At 43.1% G+C, this 24,238-nt stretch overlaps 1 protein-coding gene across 1 annotated transcript in view; it reads left to right on the forward strand.

The window, feature by feature from the left end:
- Positions 1-24,238, forward strand: part of TERT (telomerase reverse transcriptase) — a 53,850-nt gene that overhangs the window by 14,206 nt on the left and 15,406 nt on the right. Inside the window, exons 7-10 of the mRNA XM_049861160.1 lie at positions 12,667-12,762; positions 13,753-13,838; positions 20,405-20,518; positions 22,960-23,031. Coding sequence (XP_049717117.1) covers positions 12,667-12,762; positions 13,753-13,838; positions 20,405-20,518; positions 22,960-23,031 — 368 coding nt within the window. The remainder of the gene's footprint in view (positions 1-12,666; positions 12,763-13,752; positions 13,839-20,404; positions 20,519-22,959; positions 23,032-24,238) is intronic.

Below are 24,238 nucleotides of genomic sequence, written 5' to 3' on the forward strand. Positions count from 1 at the left end.
ATCATGGGTTGAATCGTGTCCTCCAAAAATATCTGTCAACTTAGCTGGGCCATAAGTCCCAGTATTGTGTGATTGTCCACCATTTTACATGATTTTCCTATGTGTTGTAAATCCTATCACTATGATAAAATGAGGTGGATTAGTGTCAGTTATATGGATGAGATATACAAGATTAGATAGTGTCTTAAGCCAATCTCTTTGAGATATAAAAGAGAGACGCAAGCAGAGAGACATGGGGACCTCATACCACCAAGAAAGCAGTGCTGGGAGCAGAGCGCATCCTTTGGACCTGAGGTTCCTGTGCTGAGATGCTCTCAGACCAAGGGAAGACTGCTGACAAGGACCTTCCTCCAGAGCCGACAGAAAGAAAACCTTCAGCTGGAACAGGTGCCCTGAATTCGGACTCTAGCCTACTGGACTGTGAGAGAATAAACTCTTTGTTAAAGCCATCCACTTGTGGTATTTCTGTTATAGCAGCGCTAGATGACTAAGACAGGAGGTGAGAAGTTTGAATCCAGGGTTCCAGCTCTTGGGGAAGGCTTTTTCTGTGGGCTCTAGGGAGGGAATGCCCTTGTCTCTTCTCAGCTTCTGTTTCTTGGCTCCTTGGTGATCTCCATGTGTTGTGGCATCTGTCTTCCCCCATCTCTGGTTGCTTGATTGCTCAGTCTGCCCTTTTTATATCTCAAAAGAGATTGACTTAAGATACACTCTACACTAATACTGCTTCGTTAACGTAATAGAAACTCTGTTCCCAAATGGGATTATAACTACAGTATAGTAGAATTCGTAACACATATTTTTAGGGGACACACAATTCGATCCATAATAATGCCTCTCTCTTAGCTTCTGGGAGCTCCAGGTATTCCTTGGCTTATAGCTGGATCTTCACATGGTGTCCCTCCCTCTGTCTCTCTCTCTCTGTCTGTTTCTTCTTTTATATGGACACCAATCATATAGGATTAAAAAAAAATCCAAACTCCTTGTCGTCGAGTTGATTCCTACATATAGCGACTGCCTTGTAGAGTTCCCAAGGAGTGCCTGGTGGATTTGAACTGCAGACCTTTTGGTTAGCAGCTGTAGCACTTAACCGTTACTCTACCAGAGTTTCTATATATCATACAGGATAAACCAAAAAAAAAAAACCCACTGCCGTCGAGTCTGTAGGATAGGATGACCTATTTTAGTATGACCCCATGTTAACTGATAACATCTTTGAAGACCCTGTTTCACAGGTACTGGGGGTTAGAACTTCAACACACCATTTTAGGGGAACACGATTCAACCCATGACAGTGTGGCTTCTGAGTTTGGGCTCTTTTGAATAATGCTGCTGTGAATATTCTCATGGTGTATTTTTTGATAGACAGAAGCTCTCCTTGCTGTTGGGTGGAATTCCAAGGGTGGAATTGCTGGGTCATAGGCATTCTTTTGTATAGTTTTAGTAGATAATGCCAAAGAGTTTTCCGAAGTAGTTGTACAAGTTTACACTCCCACCTGCACGACATGAGTATGCCAGTCCCACATCGTTGCCAACGCATGGAAATGTCAATGCTTTAAGTTTTAGCCACTCTGATGGCTGTTGTTGTTGTTAGGTGCCATCGAGTCAGTTCTGACTCATAGCGACCCTACGCACAACAGAACGAAACACTGCCCGGTCCTGAGCCATCCTCACAATCATTGTTATGCTTGAGTTCATCGTTGCAGCCACTGCGTCAGTCTACCTCATTGAGGATCTTCCTCTTTTCCACTGACCCTGTACTTTGCCAAGCATGGTGTCCCTCTCCAGGGACTGCTCCCTTCTGACACCATGTCCAAAGTATGTAAGATGCAGTCTCGCCATCCTTGCTTCTAAGGAGCATTCTGGTTGTACTTCTTCCAAGACAGATTTGTTCATTCTGTTGGCAGTCCATGGTATATTCAATATTCTTCACCAACACCACAATTCAAAGGCGTCATTTCTTCTTCAGTCTTCCTTATTCATTGTCCACCTTTCACATGCATATGACGTGATTGAAAATACCATGGCTTGGGTCAGGTGTACCTTAGTCTCCAAAGTGACATCTTTGCTTTTCAACACTTTAAAGAGGTCCTTTGCAGCAGATTTACCCAATGCAACGCGTCTTTTGATTTCTTGACTACTGCTTCCATGGCTGTTGATTGCGGATCCAAGTAAAATGAAATCCTTGACAACTTCAATCTTTTCTCCGTTTATCATGATGTTGCTCATTGGTCCAGTTGTGAGGATTTTTGTTTTCTTTATGTTGAGGTGCAAGCCATACTGAAGGCTGTGGTCTTTGATCTTCATTAGTAAGTGCTTCAAGTCCTCTTCACTTTCAGCAAGCAAGATTGTGTCATCTGCATAACGCAGGTTGTTAATGAGTCTTCCTCCAATCCTGATGCCCCATTCTTCTTCATATAGCCCAACTTCTCCGATTATTTGCTCAGCATATGGATTGAATAGGTATGGCGAAAGGATACAACCCTGATGCACACCTTTCCTGACTTTAAACCAATCAGTATCCCCTTGTTCTAGCTGAACAATTGCCTCTCGAGCTATGTAAATGTTCCTCATGAGCACAATTAAGTGTTCTGGAATTGCCATTCTTTGCAATGTTATCCATAATTTTGTTATGATCCACACAGTTGAATGCCTTTGCATAATCAATAAAACACAGGTAAACATTCTTCTGGTATTCTCTGCTTTCAGCCAGGATCCATCTGACAATAGCAGTGATGTCTCTGGTCCCACATCCTCTTCTGAAACCGGCCTGAATTTCTGGCAGTTCCTTGTTGATATACTGCTACAGGTGCTTTTGAATGATCTTCAGCAAAATTTTGCTGGTGTGTGATATTAATGATATTGTTTTATAATTTCCACATTCAGTTGCATCACTTTTCTTGGGAATAGGCATAAATATGGATCTTTTCCAGTCAGTTGGCCAGGAAGCTGTCTTCGTATTTCTTGGCATAGATGAGTGAGCACTCCCAGTGCTGCATCCGTTTGTTGAAACATTTCAATTGATACTCTGATGGCTATGCAGAGCTATCTCCTGTCAATTTAATTTATATTGCACTGGCGATTTAGACTGTTGAGCACTTCTCATATATTGGTCATTTGGAAGTCTTCTTTTTTTTGAACACCTGTTCAAGTCTTTTTCCCATTTTGAATTTTTCGCTATTGCCTTTCATTACCAAATTTATGAGTTCTTTGTTCGTCTTGGATACATGTCCTTTGTTGGATGTCTGTGTTACAAATATCTTCTTTATAAATATCTTCTCGGAGTCTGTGTCTTGCCTTTTTCCTATCAAGTGAAGTCTCTGGATGAACTAAAGTTTTTAATTTTAAGGAAGTCTATTTTATCAGTCTTATGACTAAAATGTGTTCTGTCTGAAAAAATCTTTGGCTACTCCAAGGCCATGTGTCTGTCAGTTTGTCATACTGTGGGGGCTTGTGTGTTGCTGTGATGCTGGAAGCTATGCCACCAGTATTCAGATACCAGCAGGGTCACCCATGGAGGACAGGTTTCAGCTGAGCTTCCAGACTAAGACAGACTAGGAAGAAGGACCCAGCAGTGTACTTCTGAAAAGCATTAGCCAATGAAAACCTTATGAATAGCAGCAGAACACTGTCTGATATAGTGTTGGAAGATGAGCCCCCCAGGTTGGAAGGCACTCAAAAGATGATTGGGGAAGAGCTGCCTCCTCAAAGTAGAGCTGACCTTAATGACGTGGGTGGAGTAAAGCTTCCGGGACCTTCATTTGCTTATGTGGCATGACTCAGAATGAGAAGAAACAGCTACAAACATCCATTAAAAATCAGAACCTGGAATGTACGAAGTATGAATCTAGGAAAATTGGAAATCATCAAAAATGAAATGGAACACATAAACATTGATATCCTATGCATTAGTGAGCTGAAATGGACTGGTATTGGCCATTTTGAATTGGACAATCATATAGTCTACTATGCTGGGAATGACAACTCGAAGAGGAATGGTGTTGAATTCATTGTCAAAAAGAACGTTTCAAGATCTATCCCGAAGTACAATGCTGTCAGTGATAGGTAATATCCATATGCCTACAAGGAAGACCAGTTAACACGACTATTATTCAAATATAAGCACCAACCACTAGGGCCAACCAAGGATGAAGAATAGAAGATTTTTATCAGCTGCTGCAGCCTGAAATTGATTGAACATGCAGTCAAGATGCATTGTTAATTACTGGCAATTGGAATGCGAAAGTTGGAAACGAAGAAGGATCAGTAGTTGGAAAATATGGCCTTGGTGATAGACACAATGGCGGAGATCGAATGATAGAATTTTGCAAGACCAACGACTTCTTCATTGCAAATACCTTCTTTCATCAACATAAATGGCGACTATACACACGGACCTTGCCAGATGGAAGACACAGAAATCAAATTGACTACATCTGTGGAAAGAGACGATGAAAAGGCTCAATCTCATCAGTCAGAACAAGGCCAAGGGCCGACTGTGGAACAGACCATCAATTGCTCATATGCAAGTTCAAGCTGAAACTGAAGAAAATCAGAGCAAGTCCACGAGAGCCAAACTATGACCTTGAGTATATCCCACCTGAATTTAGAGATCATCTCAAGAATAGATTTGGCTCATTGAACACTAGTGACCGAAGACCAGACGGGTTGTGGAATGACATCAAGGACATCATCCATGAAGAAAGCAAGAGGTCACTGAAAAGACAGGAAAGAAAGAAAAGACCAAGATGGATGTCACAGGAGACTCTGAAACTTGCTCTTGAGCATTGAGCAGCTAAAGCAAAAGGAAGAATTTGTGAAGTAAAAGAATTGAACAGAAGATTTCAAAGGGCCTCCTGAGAAGACAAAATAAAGTATTATAATGACATGTGCAAAGAGCTGGAGATGGAAAACCAAAAGGGAAGAACATGCTCAGCATTTTTCAAGCTGAAAGAACAGAAAAAAAAATTCAAGCCTCAAGTTGCAATAGTGAAGGATTCCATTGGGAAAATATTAAATGATGCAGGAAGCATCAAAAGAAGATGGAAGGAATACAGAGTCATTTTACCAAAAAGAATTAGTCGATATTCAACCATTTCAGGAGGTGGCATATGATCAGGAACTGACGGTACTGAAGGAAGAAGTCCAAGCTGCTCTGAAGGCATTGGGGAAAAACAAGGCTCCAGGAATTGATGGAATATCAATTGAGATGTTTCAACAAACGGATGCAGCACTGGAGGTGCTCACTCGTCTATGCCAAGAAATATGGAAGACAGCTTCCTGGCCAAATGACTGGAAGACATCCGTATTTATGCCTATTCCCAAGAAAGGTGATGCAACCAAATGCGGAAATTATAGAACAATGTCAATGATATCACACACAAGCAAAATTCTGCTGAAGATCATTCAAAAACGGCTGCAGCAATATATCGACAGGGAACTGCCAGAATTCAGGCTGGTTTTAGAAGAGGATGTGGAAGCAGGGATATCATTGCTGATGTCAGATGGATCCTGGCTGAAAGCAGAGAATACCAGAAGGATGTTTACCTGTGTTTTATTGATTATGCAAAGGCATTTGACTGTGTGGATTATAACAAACTATGGATAACACTGCGAAGAATGGCAATTCCAGAACACTTAATTGTGCTCATGAGGAACCTTTACATAGATCAAGAAGCAGTTGTTCGGACAGAACAAGGGGATACTGATTGGTTTAAAGTCAGGAAAGGTGTGCATCAGGATTGTATTCTTTCACCATACCTATTCAATCTGTACGCTGAACAAATAATATGAGAAGCTGGAGTATATGAAGAATGGGGCATCAAGATTGGAGGAAGACTCATTAACAACCTGCGTTATGCAGATGACACAACCTTGCTTGCTGAAAGTGAAGAGGACTTGAAGCACTTACTAATGAAGATCAAAGACCACAGCCTTCAGTATGGCTTGCTCCTCAACATAAAGAAAACAAAGATCCTCACAACTGGACCAATGAGCAACATCATGATAAACGGAGAAAAGATTGAAGTTGTCAAGGATTTCATTTTACTCGGATCCACAATCAACAGCCATGGAAGCAGCAGTCAAGAAATCAAAAAAAACGCATTATATTGGACAAATCTGCTGCAAAAGATGTGTTTAAAGTATTGAAAAACAAAGATATCACCTTGAAGACTAAGATGCGCCTTACCCAAGCCATGGTATTTTCAATCACATCATATGCATGTGAAAGGTGGACAATGAATAAGGAAGACTGAAGAAGAGTTGATGCCTTTGAATTGTGGTGTTGGCGAAGGATATTGAATATACCATGGACTTCCAAAAGAACAAACAAATCTGTCTTAGAAGTACAACCAGAATGCTCCTTAGAAGCAAGGATGGCGAGACTGCATCTTACATACTTTGGACATGTTGTCTTGAGGGATCAGTCCCTGGAGAAGGACATCATGGTTGGCAGAGTACAGGGTCAGTGGAAAAGAGGAAGACCCTCAACGAGGTGGATTGTCACAGTGGCTGCAACTATGAGCTCAAGCATAACCACGATTGTAAGGATGGCGCAGGACTGGGCAGTGTTTCCTTCTGTTGTGCATGGGGTCACTATGAGTTGGAACCGACTCGACGGCACCTAACAACAACAACAACATTTTATCAGTGTTTTATGGCTAAAATTTGTTCTGTTTGAAAAAATCTCTGGCTACTCCAAGGCCATGATGATATTCTATGTTTTCTTTAGAAGACATTGTTTTAGTTTTCATGTTTAGGTCCGGGATCCATTTTGAGTTAATTTTTGTGCATATTGTGAGATAGAAGTCAAGACAATTTTCTTCTCTATGACGTAGTCACTCTGGCACCCTTCATTGAAGAGACCGTATTTCCCCCCAGATTTCAGGGGCACTTTTGTTGTAAATCAGATGAACATTTGTGTGAGTCTCTCCTGGGCTCTCTGTTTTGTTCCACTGATTTATTACTCACCTCTCACTTTTGTTTTTTTTTTTCTCACTGCTACCGCACTGTACACGTTAACCATAGCTTTCTAGAAACCTCCTAGTCTTCCACCATGTTCTTCCTTACTTTTGCCCCAGCTGGGTTCAAACCTTGATATTATCCTATGAATTGTAGTCAGCTGTTCAGTTGTTTCTCCCCAAAATCTACCAGGATCCTGAATGGGATGGCACTGAATCTTTAGATCTATTTAGGAAGAATTGATATTTTAACAACCTTAAGTCTTTCAAACTGTGAACAAGGCATAGCCCTTCATTTATGTAGGTATGCTTCTTGTGCGTTTTCAGTTCGAAGGCCTGACCTATCTTTTGTAGATGCATTCCTAGGATTTGAAATTTTGATACTATTTAAATGGTATTTTTATAAATTTTATTTTCCGATTGTTGCTAGTATATAGAAATGAAATTATTTTTACCTGTAGACTTTGTATCTGAGACCTTGCAAAAATCACTTATTAATTACAATAGTGTGTGGGTTTTGAGGGGTGAGTTTTTATATACACAATCATGTCATCTGTAAATAGTAAAGATTTACTTTCTCCTTTTTGTGATCCCAAACTTACCCATTAAGCCAGTTGCCATTGAGTCAATTCCAACTCATAGCGAATCTATGTGATGAGTAGAACTGCCCTATAGTTTTCCCAAGGCTGTGTAAATCTTTGCAGAAGCAGACTGCCAAGTCTTTCTCCTTGTTGTTGTTGTTAGGTGCCATCGAGTTGATTCCAACTCATAACGACCCTATGTACTACAGAACGAAACACCGCCCAGCCCTGCGCCATCCTCACAATTGTTATTATGCTTGAACCCATTGTTGCAGCCACTGTGTCAGTCTATCTTGCTGAGGGTCTTCCTCTTTTTCGCTGACCCTCTACTCTACCAAGGAAGATGTCCGTCTCCAGGGACAGATCCCTCCTGATAACATGTCCAAAGTATATGAGACATAGTCTCACCATCTTTGGTTCTAAGGAGCATTCTGGTTGTACTTCTTCCAAGACAGATTTGTTGGTTCTTTTGGTAGTCCACAGTATAATCAGTATTTTTTGCCAATACCACAATTCAAAGGCATCAATTCTTCTTTGGTCTCCCTTTTTCATTGTCCAACTTTTCACATGCATAGGAGGCAAATGAAAACACCATGGCTTCGGTCAGGTGCACTTTAGCCTTCAAGGTGACATCTTTGCTTTTCAACACTTTGAAGAGGTCTTTTGCAGTAGATTTGCCCAGTGCAATGCATCTTTTGATATCAGGACTGATGCTTCCATGGGCATTGATTGTGGATCCAAGTAAAATGAAATCCTTGACAACTTCAGTCTTTTCCGTGTTTATCATGATGTTGCTTATTTGTCCAGTTGTGATGATTTTGGTTTTCTTTATGTTGAGGTATAATCCATACTGAAGGCTGTTGTCTTTGATCTTCATCAGTTAAGTTCCTCAAGTTCTTTTCGCTTTCAGCAAGGAAGGTTGTGTCATCTGTAAATTGCAGGTTGTTAAGGAGCCTTCCTCCAATTGTTATACCCAGTTCTTCTGCATATAGTTCAGCTTCTCGGATTATTTGTTCAGCATACAGATTGAATAGGTATGGTGAAAGAATACAACCCCAACGCACACCTTTCCTGACTTTAAATCATGCAGTATCCCCTTATTCTGTCCGAACAACTGCCTCTTGATCTATGTACAGGTTCCTCTTGAGCACAATGAAGTGTTCTGGAATTCCCATTTTCCGCAATGTTATCCATAATTTGTTATGATCCACATAGTCGAATGCCTTTACATAGTCAGTAAAACACAGGTAAACATCTTTCTGGTATTCTCTGCTTTCAGCCAGGATCCATCTGACATCAGCAATGATATCCCTGATTCCATGTCCTCTTCTGAATCCAGCTCGAATTCTTTGTCCCCTGTTTATAATACTGCTGCAGCCACTTTTGAAAGATCTTCAGCAAAAATTTAGCTTGCATGTGATATTGATATTGTTTAATAATTTCCTCTTTCGGATGGATCAGCTTTCTTGAGAATAGGTGTAAATATGGATCTCTTCCAGTCAGTTGGCCAGGTAGCTGTCCTCCAAATTTCTTGGCATAGACGAGTGAGCACTTCTAGCACTGTATCCGTTTGCTGAAACATCTCAATTAGTATTCTGTCAATTTCTGGAGCCTTTCTCCTTAGGAGAATTAGTATTTCACCATTAAGTATGACGTAAATTGAAGATTTTTTGTGGGTACCTTTTATCTAATTATGAAAACTTCCTCTTATTTCTGAGTTTATTGAGAAGTTTCATTGTGAACTGTTGTTGAATTTTATCAAATAGTTTTTCTGCATCTTTTGAAGGGAGATGTTTTTTCTTCCTTTATTCTATTAATGTGGTGAATTACATTGATTTTTCAATATTAAACCTACCTTGCATTGCAGGAATAAACCCTACTCGTTCATAATTTTTGTTAATATGATTTGATTTGCTAGTTTTAAAAAAAATATATTTTTACATCTATGTTTAGAAGAGATATTGGCCTGTCATTTTCCTTTCTTGTAATTCTTTGTTAGGTTTGAGCATCAAGGCTTTGCTGGCCTTAAAATAAAGTGAATTGGGAAATGTTTCCTATTTTCCATTCTTCGGGAGAGTTTGTATAAAATTGATATTATTCTCCCTCAATTCACCAGTAAAGAGGGTTTTTTTTGTTTGTTTTTTTGTAGATTTAGGGCAATTCGGGAAGACCCCAAAACTGTGCTTGCACTGCCTTTGCCATCTTCCTAAAATCTCTTTGGTATTTTTAACCTTTTTTTCCCTTTCTGCTTAAATCTGAACATTTTCTGCAGATCCATCTTCCAGTTTCCTAATCTTCTCTTTTGCTGTCTCTAATCATCTATTAAATTCTATTTAATGAATTCTTAATTTCACCTATCCCGTTTTCAGTCCTGGAGTCCCTGAGTGGTACATACAATTAAGCTTTTGTCTGGTAACTGAAAGGTTTCTGGTTCTAGTCCACCCAGAGGCACCTTGGGAGAAAGGCCTGGTGATCTACTTCCAAAAAATCAGCCACTGAAAACTCAGTGGAGCACAGTTCTACTATGACACAAATGGGGCTGCTATGCATCAGAATCAACTTGGAGGCAACTGATAAAAAACTGATAAAATTTTTCAGTCTTAGAAATTGTATTTAAATTTTTTTCATAGATTCAGGTTTCTGGAATTACTCTCTGTTATTGGTCACTGGACTTTTTTTTTTGGCATGTCTTGTTATTTTTTCATTAGATCTAAAATTTATAAATAAATTTAAAAAATGTAAGTTTTCATAACATTATCTTCCTCCAAAGAAGATTAAGGTTCGATTTTTGTTTTGTTTCCTGGTACTTGGAGTAGTGGCAATGACCTCGAGCCTGTGGAGGTTGGTTTTAGACTGTGTCGGAAAACCCGTTACCTTCGAGTTAGTTCTGACTCATGGCCACCCCATGTGTTACAGAGAAGAACTATTCCGTAGGGTTTTCTTGGGTGCAGTCTTTAAAGAAACAGATCACCAGGCCTTTCTTTCAGATCACAACACTGCTGGGTAGGTTTGAACTGCCAACTCTTAGTTGAGGGCAAACCGTTTGTGCTACCCAGGGACTTATTGGACTGTGTAGGGCCATTCTGTTTCTGTTTGCCCCTTCCCCTTGGGGTGTGGCCTTTCCCCTGAGGTATGCCCCTCTGTGGTCTCATTTGAAGGCAGGTGTGTTTTCCAGTACCCTCTACCCTGGTGAGGCTTAAATGTCACTCCATCCTCCCCAGCACCACACGCTTGCTAAGACCATGCTCAGCTCTTTACCTCAGGCTGCAGGTTCCTGCTGGGGTCCCAGAGTTCCCCTTGAGTACCTGAAGCTTAGATCTGGCCAAGTACTTGAGAAGAGATTGCATGCAGAATTTGTGGACTATTTCTCTGAAGTCTCCTTGCCTCCAGGCCCTTGCCCATCTCTCCCAGGTGCTTTGTAGCCCTGGACCTGACTTTCTTTTCAGCCTGTGGCTGCCTGCGTCTCAGCCTCAGGCTCCAGCTACCCACATCGGGATTAGAAAGTGGCTTGGGGAGAAATCAGGGCTGGTGGGTGCACCTCTGTGCTCTTCCTGCGGGGATTGAGGCCATGAAGCCCTCCTGCTTTGTGACTTTCCAGCATCTTCAAGCCACTGCAGTCTGCATTTTATCTGGTGCTTATGGCTGTCTTGAGGGAGGTTAGTCTGATTATATTCATCTCAGAAGAAATGCAACCAGAATGCTCCTTAGAAGCAAGGATGGCAAGACTTCATCTTGCTTGCTTTGGACATGTCATCAGGAAAGACCAATCACTAGAAAAGCACATCCTGTATGGTAAAGTTGGAGGGTCAGCAAAAACGAGAGAAACCCTCCATGAGATGGAATGACCCAATAGCCACAACAATGGGCTCAAACATGCCAATGATTATGAAGATGACATAGGACAAGGCAAGCTTTTCATCTGTTATACATAGGTCACCATGGGTTGGAGCTGCCTCAATGGCACCTAAAACAAGAAGAGTGTGATGATAGGTGAGCCGCCAAGGCTAGACCAGGAGTCACCTGTGTCTGTAGCACTTGTTCCCCGAGTGCCTTTATTCTCATTTCCCCAAATAAAAGCTGCACAGAAGGGTTCACTCCGTTGGTCTGACTTAGTCTTCTATTGTGAGATGAGTTCACTTGGCATTCATGGTCAGAAGGACTGAGGGGCCCAGCATCCAGGGTCTGGGATAAAGGACACCCCCATGTCTCATGCTCCCCTCTCTCCTTTCTTAGTTTTTGCTTACAGTTTTCTTCTTCTAATTGTGGTAAGATATATGTGACAAAACATTTGCAATTTCATCTGTTTTTATGTGTGCAGTTTGGTGGCATTAAAAGCTCAGCTGCTAACCAAAAAGGTTGGCGGTTTGAACCCACCAGCTGCTCCTTGGAAGCCTTGTGGTGCAGTTCTACCCTGTCCTATTGGGTTGCTGTGAGTCAGAATTGATTCGACAGCAGTGGGTTTAGGTTTGTTTTTTTCAATATACTCATCATGTTGTGCAAATTTTTCATCACCTTAAGAAGCTCAGTGTCCCCTAAGCAATGGCTGCCTCCTTCTTCCTCCCTCCCACCCCTGGTAACCATTAATAAATTTTGGCCTCTATGCATTTGCCTATTCTGGATATTTCATACAAGTGGGGTTATACAATATTTGTCCTTTTGTATCTGACTTATTTTTCTCTGCATCGTGTATTCAAGATGTATTCATATTGTGGCATGTATCAGAATATCAAAATTTCCTTTCTCTTTATGGCTGAGTAATATATTTAATTGTATCGTTGTATCATGTTTGTGTGTCCATTCATCTGTTGGTGGACACTTCGGTTGCTTACACCTTTTGGCTACTGTGAGTAGTATTTGCACCCTGCTTTTAGACCTTGTGAGCGTATACCAAGGAGTGGAATTGCTAGGTCCTATGATCAGGAAACCCTGGTGGCATAGTGGTTAAGAGCTACAGCTGCTAACCAAAAGTTTGGCAGTTCAAATCCACCAGGTGCTTCTTGGAAACCTAAATGGGCAGTTCTTCTCTGTCCTGTAGGGTCTCTATGAGTAAGAATCAACATGATAGCAATGGGTTTTTGGTTATGGTCATTCTGTGTTTAATTCCCTTTTTCCTTCTTTGCCAGCAGGTCTCCACCTTAGCAGACCTCCTGCCTTACATGAAACAGTTCGTGGAGCATTTGCAGGAGACAAGTTCCCTGAAGAACGCCGTTGTCATCGAGCAGGTCCCCAGAGCACTACCTCTGTTGGGTGGGGAGTTGGAAGTGGGTTTTCTAGCGGGTTGGTGTATGCTGTGAGGGTGAGTGTCTTGCTTGCATGCTGTCTGGCGTGGGCCCCAGAGTGGATTCTCTTGCTCTGTCGAATGAAGGGAGGAGGAGCAGGCTGTGACGTGGCAGTCACATACACCGTTCTCCTTTACTAGAGGAATCCCCCCAGTAGAGCCACTTAAAGTGGCTGCTTCAGGTGGAAATGTGCCTCTGGCTTTTAGCCAAATTTTCTCTCATTTTTTGGCCAAGTCCAGTCCTCTGTTGCCCTCCAGTTGCTTCACTGATGCTTTGCTGGAGAGGCATTCTCCCTTGGTGTTGATCTTGAGGCCAAAAGAAAACTTGTCCCCTCCTTTAAGGCAGACAAGTTGGATTTGACCTGTAGATCACCTGGAGTCAAAGCATCAAACATAAATCTATCTGTGACTCTCATGAGCAGAGACCATCCCCCAAGCCTGCAGGCTGTCAGTGAGTGGGACGGCTCGCTACAGCTCTGGGGCTTTTTGCAGAAGCTTTGTTTATTGGTTATTTCAGCTTTAAGGGGCACTCAATGGTGCTGGAAGACTTCTCCACTGATTTCCTTTGGGCTACCCAGGGTGTTGGAGTGGGTGGAGCCCTGGGAACTATCTGAGTGGGACCGTGGAGTATGGTGTGGGCAGTCCAGGGCGCCGCAAGCCTGAGCCCAGCTGGAAAGCATGAGCGACCCAAAGGTGACACTTAGCATTGCACAAACTGTGTGCACACACCTGTCTGTCTGCAGCCAGATTCTGTACCGGGCTGCTGGTCTGTGACCCTGGATTCTCACCCAGCCCCTCATTTACAGTGAGAACACTGACCTGAAAAAGGATGTCAGGTGTCTGGCCAGGTGGGTGGTGGCATGCAGCCTGCGTTGGGTCTCCTATCATCCCCCGCCCTGCTCACCAGCTCATGTGCTTCCTGTTTGCCTTTCAGAGCTCCTCCTTAAATGAGCCCGCCAGCAGCCTTTTCGATTTCTTCCTGCACTTGGTGCACAACAATGTCATAAAGATCCGGGGCAAGTGAGTGGGTGGTTGTCTGCCGTCTCCCTGGTCATCTCTGTCCACCTCTGCTCTGTCCTCTCACCTTCTCCTGCCTGTCATCCTCTCCTGCTCCCTCTTCCCTTTCATAAAAAAACCAACAAACCAGTTGCTGAGTCGATTCCGACTCATGGCAACCCCACGTGTGTCAGAGTAGAACGGCACTCTGTAGGGTCTGCAGTGGCTAATTTTTAAGAAGTAGATTCCCAGGCCTTTGAGGCACGTGTGGGTAGATGCCAACCTACAAACTTCTAGTTAGTAGCCAAGCCCGTTAACTGTTTGCACTACCCAGGGACTCCCTTCTCGGTCCTTGTTGTCGTTAGATGCCACTGAGCTGATTTTGACTCATACCAGCCCCATGTGCTCCAGAGTAGAGATGTCCCCATTGAGTTTCCTAGGATGTAATCTTTACAGGAGCAGATCACCAGGTCTTTCTCCCACAGAGCCGATGAGTGGGTTCAAACCTCCGGCCTTCCAATTAGCAGCCAAACATGTTAGCCGTTTGCACCACCCGGGACTCCCTTCTGCTTGGCACCCCTGGGTTTCCGTCCTCATCTCCTGCAGCAGAGCTCTAGGCCTCCGTAGAGTCAAGTAAACCCCGGGAGCCCTGGCTCAGGGGGCTGCCTCTGATGCAGACCGGGAGTCTGCCAGACATCGGAAGAGGGAAAACAGGAATTCAGATCCGTTCCTCGGGAGCAGCCTCATGATTGATTAAACCTGCATGAGAGCGTGATATCTAGTGTTCTGTCTCAGAGACACAGTTGAGTGTTTTAGCATTTGGCTTGTAAAAAACCAAAAAACCAAACCTGTTGCCATCGAGTTGATTCCAACTCATAGCAGCTCTATAGAACAGAGTAGAACTGCCCCGTAGGGTTTCCAAGGAAGCACTGGTAGATGTGAACCGCCAACCTTTTGGTTAGCAGCCGTAGCGCTTAACTACTACGGCACTAGGGTTTTCATTTGGGTTGTAAGTGCCCTGTTACTTTGTTGTTGTTGATTGCCATTAAGTCAATTCTGACTCATGACGACCCCATGTGTGCAGAGTAGAACTGCTCCACAGGGTTTTCAGGGCTGTGACCTTTCAGAAGCAGATCGCCAGGCCTGTCTTTTGTGGCATCTCTGGATGGGCTTGAACCACCAACCTTTCGGCCATAGTTGAGGGCTTAACCATTTTCACCACTCGGGGACCCCTGTCCTATTATTACTATGGCTGAATCTCAGATTTATTTTTACTTTAGCTTATAAAAAAGTACTTTTATCCAATTTTTATTCCTAGAGGTACTTTTCTCAAGGTTTTATTCTTCAAAGCTTTGTTATCTGGTTTTCATCCTGTCTCTGTCTGTAGCCTGAGGCATGGGCTCACACTGTTATCTCTGATGGAGATTTCCCATCTGTAAAGCAGAGTGCTTTCCCCATAGCCTGCTCCTTCCTGTGGGGCCGGTGCTGGCCAGGCAGGGTGGGCCGAGCCCCAGGATTGCAATGGTGTGAGCCCCGCTGACTGCAGATGGCCTCAGAGCTGCAGCTGCAGGGTTGGAGCACCCTGGCTCACTGCGGCAGACCTTAGCCTCAAGGGTGTGAGGGTCCAAGGCTGAGGGAACATCCACCGTTTAATAGTAGCTGGGCGTCCTGGGGTTATGTGAAGTCCTTTGCCATTTAAACACTGTCAGGTAATTTTTAAACACCATGCAAGCAAACCCAAACCCTTCCTTGGGCAAGAGCCTCACTGGGGCTCCAGTTTGTAATGTCAGTGTTTCTGATGGCAGCAGGGGATTTGGAGGGATTGTGGGGCCATGCCAAAGGTCATCGAAGGTCAGGTGAACGTGAACTGTTCCCATCAGACAATACTCTGCACCAATTTCTTGGAAGCTTTTAATGAAATATAATGTATATATTGAGAGAGCACAGATCACAGTGCGCTGTACAGGAAATTTTCACAAAGGACACACGCCTGAGTATGCGTGCAAACGGCACCTGGTCAAGAGAGAACTTTCTTCTCATTGAAAAAGCTCTGCCTGTGACCCCCCTCCCACTGCCCATTCTGTTTCTCCTTCTGCAGACGCACTGCTACAGAGACTTCTCTGCCTGGCTTTGCAGTCTATAAAAATGGATCCTGCAGTGTGCAAAGACCATGCGGAATGCCGTCAGTCTTGACCCACACCACGTCGCAACTTGCTTAGATGTGCGGGGGAACGGCTCGGCCCTATCATCAGAGCTCCACCGTGTGACATGGACAGACCCGAAGCTCATGTTCCCACCAGCGTCCAGTTGGGCCCCTGTATAAAAAGAAAGCATTTTCCAAAACGAAACAGGATCCATGCCTCACACCATACACAAAAACAAATTCTAAATGGATTAAAGACCTAAATGTGAAAACTAAAACCATAAAATTTTTAAAAGAAAATGCAGGGGCAATACTGTCTGGCTGTCTTAGTCATCTAGTGCTGCTATAATAGAAATACCACAAGTGGATGGCTTTAACAAAAAGAAGTTTATTTTCTCATAGTCTAGTAGACTAGAAGTCTGAATTCAGGGTGCCAGCTCCAGGGGGAGGCTTTCTGTCTCTGTCAGCTCTGGGGGAAGGTCCTTGTCATCAATCTTCCCTGGTCAAGGAGCTTCTCAGCACAGGGACCCCAGGTCCAAAGGACTCGCTATTCTCTTGGTTCTTGTTTATTGATGGTATGAGGTTCCCCATGTCTCTCTGCTTGCCTCTCTCTTTTATATCTCAAAAGAGATTGACCGAAAGCACAACCTAATCTTGTAGATTGAATCCTGCCTCCTTAACATAGCTGCCACTAATATCACCTCATTAACATCACAGAGGTAGGATTTACAACATATAGGAAAGTCACGTCGGATGACAAAATGGTGGACAGACACAATACTGGGAATCATGGACTAGCCAAGTTGACACAAATCTTTGGGGGACACAGTTCAATCCATAATGCAGGCCTAGCTTTTAACAATAAAACCCGCTGACATTGAGTCGATTCCAACTCATAGTGACCCCATAGAGTTTCCAAGGCTGTAAATCTTTACTGAAGCAGACTGCCACATCTTTCTTCCACAGAGCGGCTGGTGGGTTTGAACCACCGACCTTTTGGTTTGAAGCTGAGTGCTTTAACCACTGCACCACCAGGGCTCCAGCATTTAACAATGGATTATCTACTAACAAAAGCACGAACAGCAAAAGACAAAATAGAGAAATGGAATCTCATAAAAATTAAAAACTGTTCATTAAAAGAGTTTATCAAAAAAGTGAAAAGATAAGCTACCAACTGGACAATCCTTCAGAAACCATATATCTGATAAGAATCTAATAACCAAAAAATATATAAAACTTTGACAACAACAAGAAGAAAGGTCACCCAATCAAAAAAATGGGAAAAAGACTTGAATAGACATTTCAACAAAGAGGACATTCAAATGGCCACCAGCCACATGAAAAGATGCTCATTGTCATTAGCCATCAGAAAGATGCAAGTCAAAATCACAATGAGATACCATTTCATTTCCACTAGGATGGTGAAGATTAAAAAAGAAAAACAAATGTTGATAAGGATGTGGGGAAATCAGAACGCTTATCCATTTCTGGTGGGAATGCAAAATGGTACAGATATTGTGGAAAACAGTGTGGAGGTTCCTCAAAAAACTACAAATAGAACTACCATTGTTACTGTTGTTAGGTGCCGTTGAGTCAGCCTGACTCATAGCAATCCTATAGGACAGGGTAGAACTGTCCCATAGAGTTTCCAAGGAGCTGCTGGTGGATTTGAACTGCGGACCTTTTGGTTAGCAGCCGAGCTCTTAACCACTACATCACCAGGGCTCCATATGACCCAGCAATTCTGTTCCTAGGTATATACCCAAAAGACTTGAAAGCAGAGACTCAGACACATACTTGTACACCAGTGTTCATTGCAACACTATTCACAATGTAGCCAAAAGGTGGAAACAACCTAAATGCCCATCAACAGATGAGTAAACACGCAAAATATGGTTCATACATACGGTGAAATACTACACAGCCAGGGAGAGATGTGAAGTCTTTATACATGCTATAGATGGAGCTTGAAGACATGCTAAGTGAAATAAGTCAATCAGAAAAGGACAAATATTATATGGCCTCCCTTATATAAAAAGATAAAACCAAAAAAAAAAAAAAGAAAAACATTGCTATTGAGTTGATTCTGACTCACAGTGACCCTTTAGAGCAGAGCAGAACTGCCCCATAGGGTTTCCAAAGAGCTGCTGATAGATTTGAACTGCCAATCTTTTGATTAGCTGCTGAGCTCTTAACCACTGCGGCACCAGGGCTCCACAAAAAGATATGGACAGTAAGATATATAGAGATCCGGTTTATTAGTGGTTACCAGGGCCAGGACCAAAAAAAAAAAAAAACCCATTGCCGTTGAGTTGATTCCAACTCATAGTTGACCCTATAGGACAGAGTAGAACTGCCCCATAGAGTTTCCAAGGAGTGCCTGGTGGACTCGAACTGCCGACCTTTTGGTTAGCAGCCATAGCACTTAAGCACTACACCACCAGGGTTTTACCAGGGCCAGGAGGGAGGAGAAAAAGGAGGCTATTGCTTATGGAGCACTGAGTTTTGGTTTACAGTGATGGAAAAATTGCGTTGATTAAGGATACGGTTACACATCCGATTACTGTCAATAAGTTATACACCTGTAAAACGTTGATTCGAAAAAAGTTGTGTGATATATTTACAAAAACAACAACAAAAAAGTAGCTGCTGAGGCTGCTTGTATACAACTAAAAACCTCATGGTGTTTGATTCCTTGGTTTGGAGGTGTAGGGTCATGGTTTCATGGGACATTCCAGTTAGTTGGCCTAATACCGTATTTAGTGCTTCTGTTCTACCTCCTGGTTTAATGTGTAGTGCCTGGAATCTTAAGAGCTTGTAAGTGGCCATCCAGGGCACAACAGTTGGTCTCTATCCACCTGGAGCAACAGAGGAAAGAGGAATAGGAGGAGGAAATGGAATGCGTGGCTAATTGCCTCCATGAACAACTACTTCCTTTGTCATGAGTCCAGAAGAGCTGGGTGGTGCCTGGCTATCAGTACTGAACATTTTGATCAAAGATTCTATAGAAGAATCCTGATCAAAAGAGAGAAAATGCAGACCAGAATTTCAAATTCTCATGGACCCTAGACTTTCTGGAGCCATGGAGGTTGGATGAACCCCAGAAACTATTGCCCTGAGATAATCTTTAAACCTTAAACCAAAAATATCCCCTGAAGCCTTCTTAAAATCAAACAATAGATTGGCTGAACTGCCTTGAGCATTTGTGCTCTTTCAAGATCTATCTATATGGGATCAAGTTGACAACAGCACTTGAAAGATTAGAAAGGAAACTTAGGGAACAGTGAGTTGATGTTAACGAGGGAAGAACAACTCAGAAAAGGAGGGTGCGAATGCATCAACTTGAAGAATGTAATCTCACTGACTTGGACATGTAGAAATTGTTGAGTTGGTGTATGTTCTGCTGTGTATATTCTCAACAACAAAAATTATTTAAAGGAAGCATTTTCAAAATTTGTACAGCTCTAAAAGCTAAGAGTTATCTTCCATTTCTTGACCTGGGTGGGCTTACATGGGCACGTTCAATGTGTGATAATTCACTGAGCTGGCTGGCCTCTTAAAATATGTGTGCTTGTCTCTGCGTGTTATATTTCAATAAAAAGGTTAAAAACCATAGTCATCTTATATATCAATTTGATATTTATACTTAAAAATAATGATTATATTTTTAAGGTGACAACCTACCACGTTTCCTAAAAATAACTTAAAGTACGCCTCTAAAGTATGTTAAAAGCTCCATTTTATGGGTGGGAAATCTAACTCCCAGAGCTTAAAGGTGACTCGTTAAGGGTTACGTGAGGGGCACGCTCCTTCTGCGGGTCTCTGTCTAGTCCAGGCTATTATTTTGCTGTCACTGTTTTTTAAAAGTACCCACTCATCCCCAAATCCTTGTACATGTGTTTGTTTGGACAGTTTCAGTGTTTTTCAGTTATCATTGTAAAACCAACAAAAAGTCTGTAAGTGTTTTGCACGTAGCCGTTAACACGTAAGGCGAGCTGTCTTTAAGCAGGCATAAATTACAAAAAAATAAGCCTAGATTCGTATTCCTTCAGTCCAGACATCTCGTTGTTTATTTAAACTTCTTAAAATTTTAGGATTAGTAAAAGTTGCTCTGATGACTTGACAGCAAATAACAGCAACAACATGAATCAGAATACAAGGATGGAGTGGCGCTCAAAGTAGTCTCCACTTCAGTGATCCCATTTCGGGAAGAATGGGGGATTGTGTGTGCAGATATGGCATGTAATTGTGTGTGCAGATATGGCATGTAATTTGGCATGTATTGTAGGTATTTACTGACAGTGATAAAGACTGTTGACCATCTGTCTATCTACCTACCTGTCTTTACACATGCATACATACACGTGCGTGTTGTGTGTAATATAAATACAAAGCCCGCCGTGGTCTGCCGTCTTTCTAATTCTGCGTCTTGCTCCTCCCTCTCTAGGTACTACGTCCAGTGCCAGGGGATCCCGCAGGGCTCCATCCTGTCCACCCTGCTTTGTAGCTTCTGCTATGGAGACATGGAGAACAAGCTGTTTTCTGGAATCCAGGAGGATGGGTAGCTGATCCTCCTGTTTCTCCCTGAGTGATAGGATTTGTGTATATTTACTTTCAACGCATTTGGTATTTCTGATCCTCTATGAGTCGGAATTGACTTGACGGCAATGGGTTTGGGTTTGGTTAGACATTTTACAACGAGCCCTGGTGGCGCAGTGATTAACAGCTCTGCTGCTAACCAAAAGGTTGGCAATTTGAATCCACCAGCTGCTTTTTTTTTTTTTTAGCTGCTCCTTGGAGACCCTTGGAAACCCTCTATCCTATAAGGTCGTTAGGAGTCAGAATTAATTCGACAGCATTGGGTTTTTTTAGGCATTATAAGGTGGTTCAGTGGTAGAATTCTCGCCTTCCATGTGGAAGACCCGAGTTTGATTCCTGGCCAATGCAATTCATGTGCAGCCACCACCTGTCTTGTCAGTAGAGGCTTGGTGTGTTGCTATGATGCTGAGCAGGTTTCAGCGGAGCTTCTGGACTAACAGACTAGGAAGAAAGGCCTGGTAATCTACTTCCAAAAATCAGCCAGTGAAAACCTTATGGATCACAATGATGTGAACTGCGGCAAATTTGGGGGATGGCACGGGACCCAGCAGCATTTTATTCCATTATGCGTAGGGTTGCCATGAGTTAGAGGCCAACTCGATGGCAGCAAACAACAAAGACAAATGTTTTGTCTTAACCAGACAATGATCGATCCTCTTCTTTCCAAAGCAGGCCTTGCAAATAGAATTCTAAATGACTTTAAGTGCATGGCCAGCATGTCCCGGGGCATTAAATGCAAGGTGAGACCCACAGTGGTGCACCAATTGGGCACGCTCAGAGGATGCTCACCAAGGAGAAGAAGGGCCCTCTGACAGACCGATGCCCGAATTGAATGTTTAAGAAATGTACCAAATTCCTTTAGCACACTCAGTCATTGGTTGAGGATCCTTGGGGAAAATGAGGCTGATACAGAGTCTTCCCTGTGAGCGTCCTCCCCATCACCCCACAAGGGCCGGCAGTGGGCCGACGCCTATCCTGCCTCATGCTCAGAGACTCTGAATTGGGGTCTAAATTTAACAAAGTTACCGTGATGCTCCTAAATATTGGGTCCGCCTAACAGTACTATCAGCAGGCTTTGGTTAACCACAGTGAATTTTTTATTATGAAGATAACACAATCTACTGAAGAAATGGGCAAATAGAGAAAAAAGGTGTTGTGGACAGTACTGTCTCCCCACCCCCACCTTTCAGGTGTCTCCAGGTTTTATTTCCTTTGCATCCTCTTTTTGAAAAAAAAAAAAATTATTGTGAAATATATGTAACAAAATGTTTCCCATTTCAGCCTTTTATGTGTACAATTCGGTAACATTATTCACATTCTGCAGGTTGTGTAACCATCATGATACCCATTTCCAGAGCTTTCCATTGCTCTTAACAGAAACTCAATATCCCATAAACAATGACTCCCCTTTTCCCTCTCCCCACATGCCCCTACCCAGAAACCCAAACCCGACTCATAGTGACCCTGTAGGACAGAGTAGAACTGCCCCATAGGGTTTCCAAGGAATGGCCGGTGGATTAGAACTGCTGACCTTTTGGTTAGCAGCCAGGCTCTTAATCATTGCACTGCCAGAGCCCCTAGTAACCACTAATAAGCTTTGGTCTCTATGCATTTTCCTATCCTGGATACTTTTTGTAAGTAGGATCATACAGTGTTTGTCCGTTTGTGTCTGACTTGTTCCACTCAGCCTGGGTTCAGGTTTCATCCATGTTGTGGTGTGTATCACCACTTCATTTCTCTTTATGGCTGAGTAACGTTCCATTGCACGGATCTACCATATCTTGTTTATTCATCCTCTGATGGACACTTGGGCTGCTTCCACCTTTTGGCTATTGAGAATACTGCTGCAGTGAGTGTTGGTGCACCTGTGCACCTTTTTTATGCCTAGTTCTACTTACAGCACATGTCCACTGGATTGAGGTTGTTCTTAATTAAGGTTTAAAATCCAGGCTGAAATAAACATGTAAAAGAACAAAGACTGAACCCAGCAGCGTGCAGGCGGGGTACCCCTTGTGCTCACAGCACGCTGCTCAGTGCTGGTTGCTTGGTGGGGTCCATGGCCTCGGGATCCTGGGCTGGGACTTGGGGCCACTCTGGAATTGAGAACACAATGTCACTGCATCGTGTCTGATGTGGAGGTGCCTTTGCTTGTCACCTGTCCAGGTGGACCCCAAAGACCCATGTCTACACTCCTGTGCCTGTTTCCAAATTCTGGGGTGAATTAAGCATAGGGCATTTTCTATTAGAAATTTAAATTCTACTGAATCCCTTTGTAGAACGTTACTTTAGTCTTGTCCATGTGAATTCACATATTTAATTTTTTTCTGTGTGTAATCCCCTGTAGACAGATATTCTGTAAAAACTAAAAGTCAAATTTTGTTCAACTTTTTTTTCTTCTCTTAGGTTGCTCTTGCGTTTGGTTGATGACTTTTTGTTGGTGACACCTCACCTAACACAAGCTAAAGCCTTTCTCAGGTACAGGCGTTTCTACAACTGCGTTCATGGAGTCTGTGTAATTAGCACTGCTCATATAGTTCATAAGCAGCTAGAGTCCCTGGGGGGAGCAAATGGTTAATGCCCTTAGCTGCTAACCAAAAGGTTGAGGTTTGAGCCCACCCCGAGGTGCCTCAGAAGAAAGGCATCGCGAACTATTTCCCAAAAATCAGCCATTGAAAATTCTACGGAGTACAGTTCTACTCTGACACACACAGGGTCACCATGAGTTGGAATCGACTCGATGGCAACTTTTTTTTTTTTTAATAACCAGTTCTCCGAGTCTCAGCTTCTGTTCTTTCCATTACATCTCAGCATCCCTCATAAGTAGCACCTGGCAGCATCAGGGATGCGGCTTCCAAGGCCCCATGGAGGGCAGAGGTCGCGTAGTTGTGCAGACCAGATGGAGGGTGGCGCGTGCACCATCATGGCTGCAGGCCAGCACCGCCCTTCCCGTGCAGGGGAAGGCCAGGGAAGACAGTGCCATGTAAGCAGCGAGCCCTCATGCATCTTGGCTTCCTGGTGCTGCTGTAATAGAAATATCACAAGTGGGTGTTTCAAAGGCCGGCATTTATTTTATCATGGTTCTAGAGGCTAGAAGTCCAAGTCAAGGTCTCGTCAGCTGTGTCACTTTTTCTGTGGGCCTCTGTCCTAGTTTCTGGCATCTCTTTGCTTGTGGAAGGGTTTGTCTTCCTCTGTGTGTATCTCTGTCTCTATTCTGCTCTTTTTATTAGACACCACTCAGAAGTGATTAGATTTAGGGCCCACTCTGCTCTGGAATGACCTCATCAACACAAAAGAAAACCCCTATTTCCAAACAAGAGCATATTTGCAGGTACCATATTTACAGGTACTCTACTGCTGTAGAGTCAATTCGGATTTACGGCGACCCTAAGGGACAGAGAACTGCCCCATAGGGTTTTCAAGGCTGTAAATCTTTACGGAAGCAAACTGCCACATCTTTCTCCCGTGGAGCAGCTGGTGGGTTCGAACCACTGATCTTTTGGTTAGTAGCCAGGTGCTCTAACCACTGCATCACCAGGGCTCCTGTATGCAGGTACAGGGGTTAGGATTTCAACAGGTGTTTTGAGGGACACAATTCCATAACACCATGCCAGTAGCTGGCATCCCATGGAACCTCTTTGTAAGTTAAGCAGATGCCTGCCGTTGGCATACAATCAGGCCTCTC

The sequence above is a fragment of the Elephas maximus genome, chromosome 2, assembly GCF_024166365.1.
Source record: "Elephas maximus indicus isolate mEleMax1 chromosome 2, mEleMax1 primary haplotype, whole genome shotgun sequence".
Lineage (NCBI taxonomy): Eukaryota > Metazoa > Chordata > Mammalia > Proboscidea > Elephantidae > Elephas > Elephas maximus.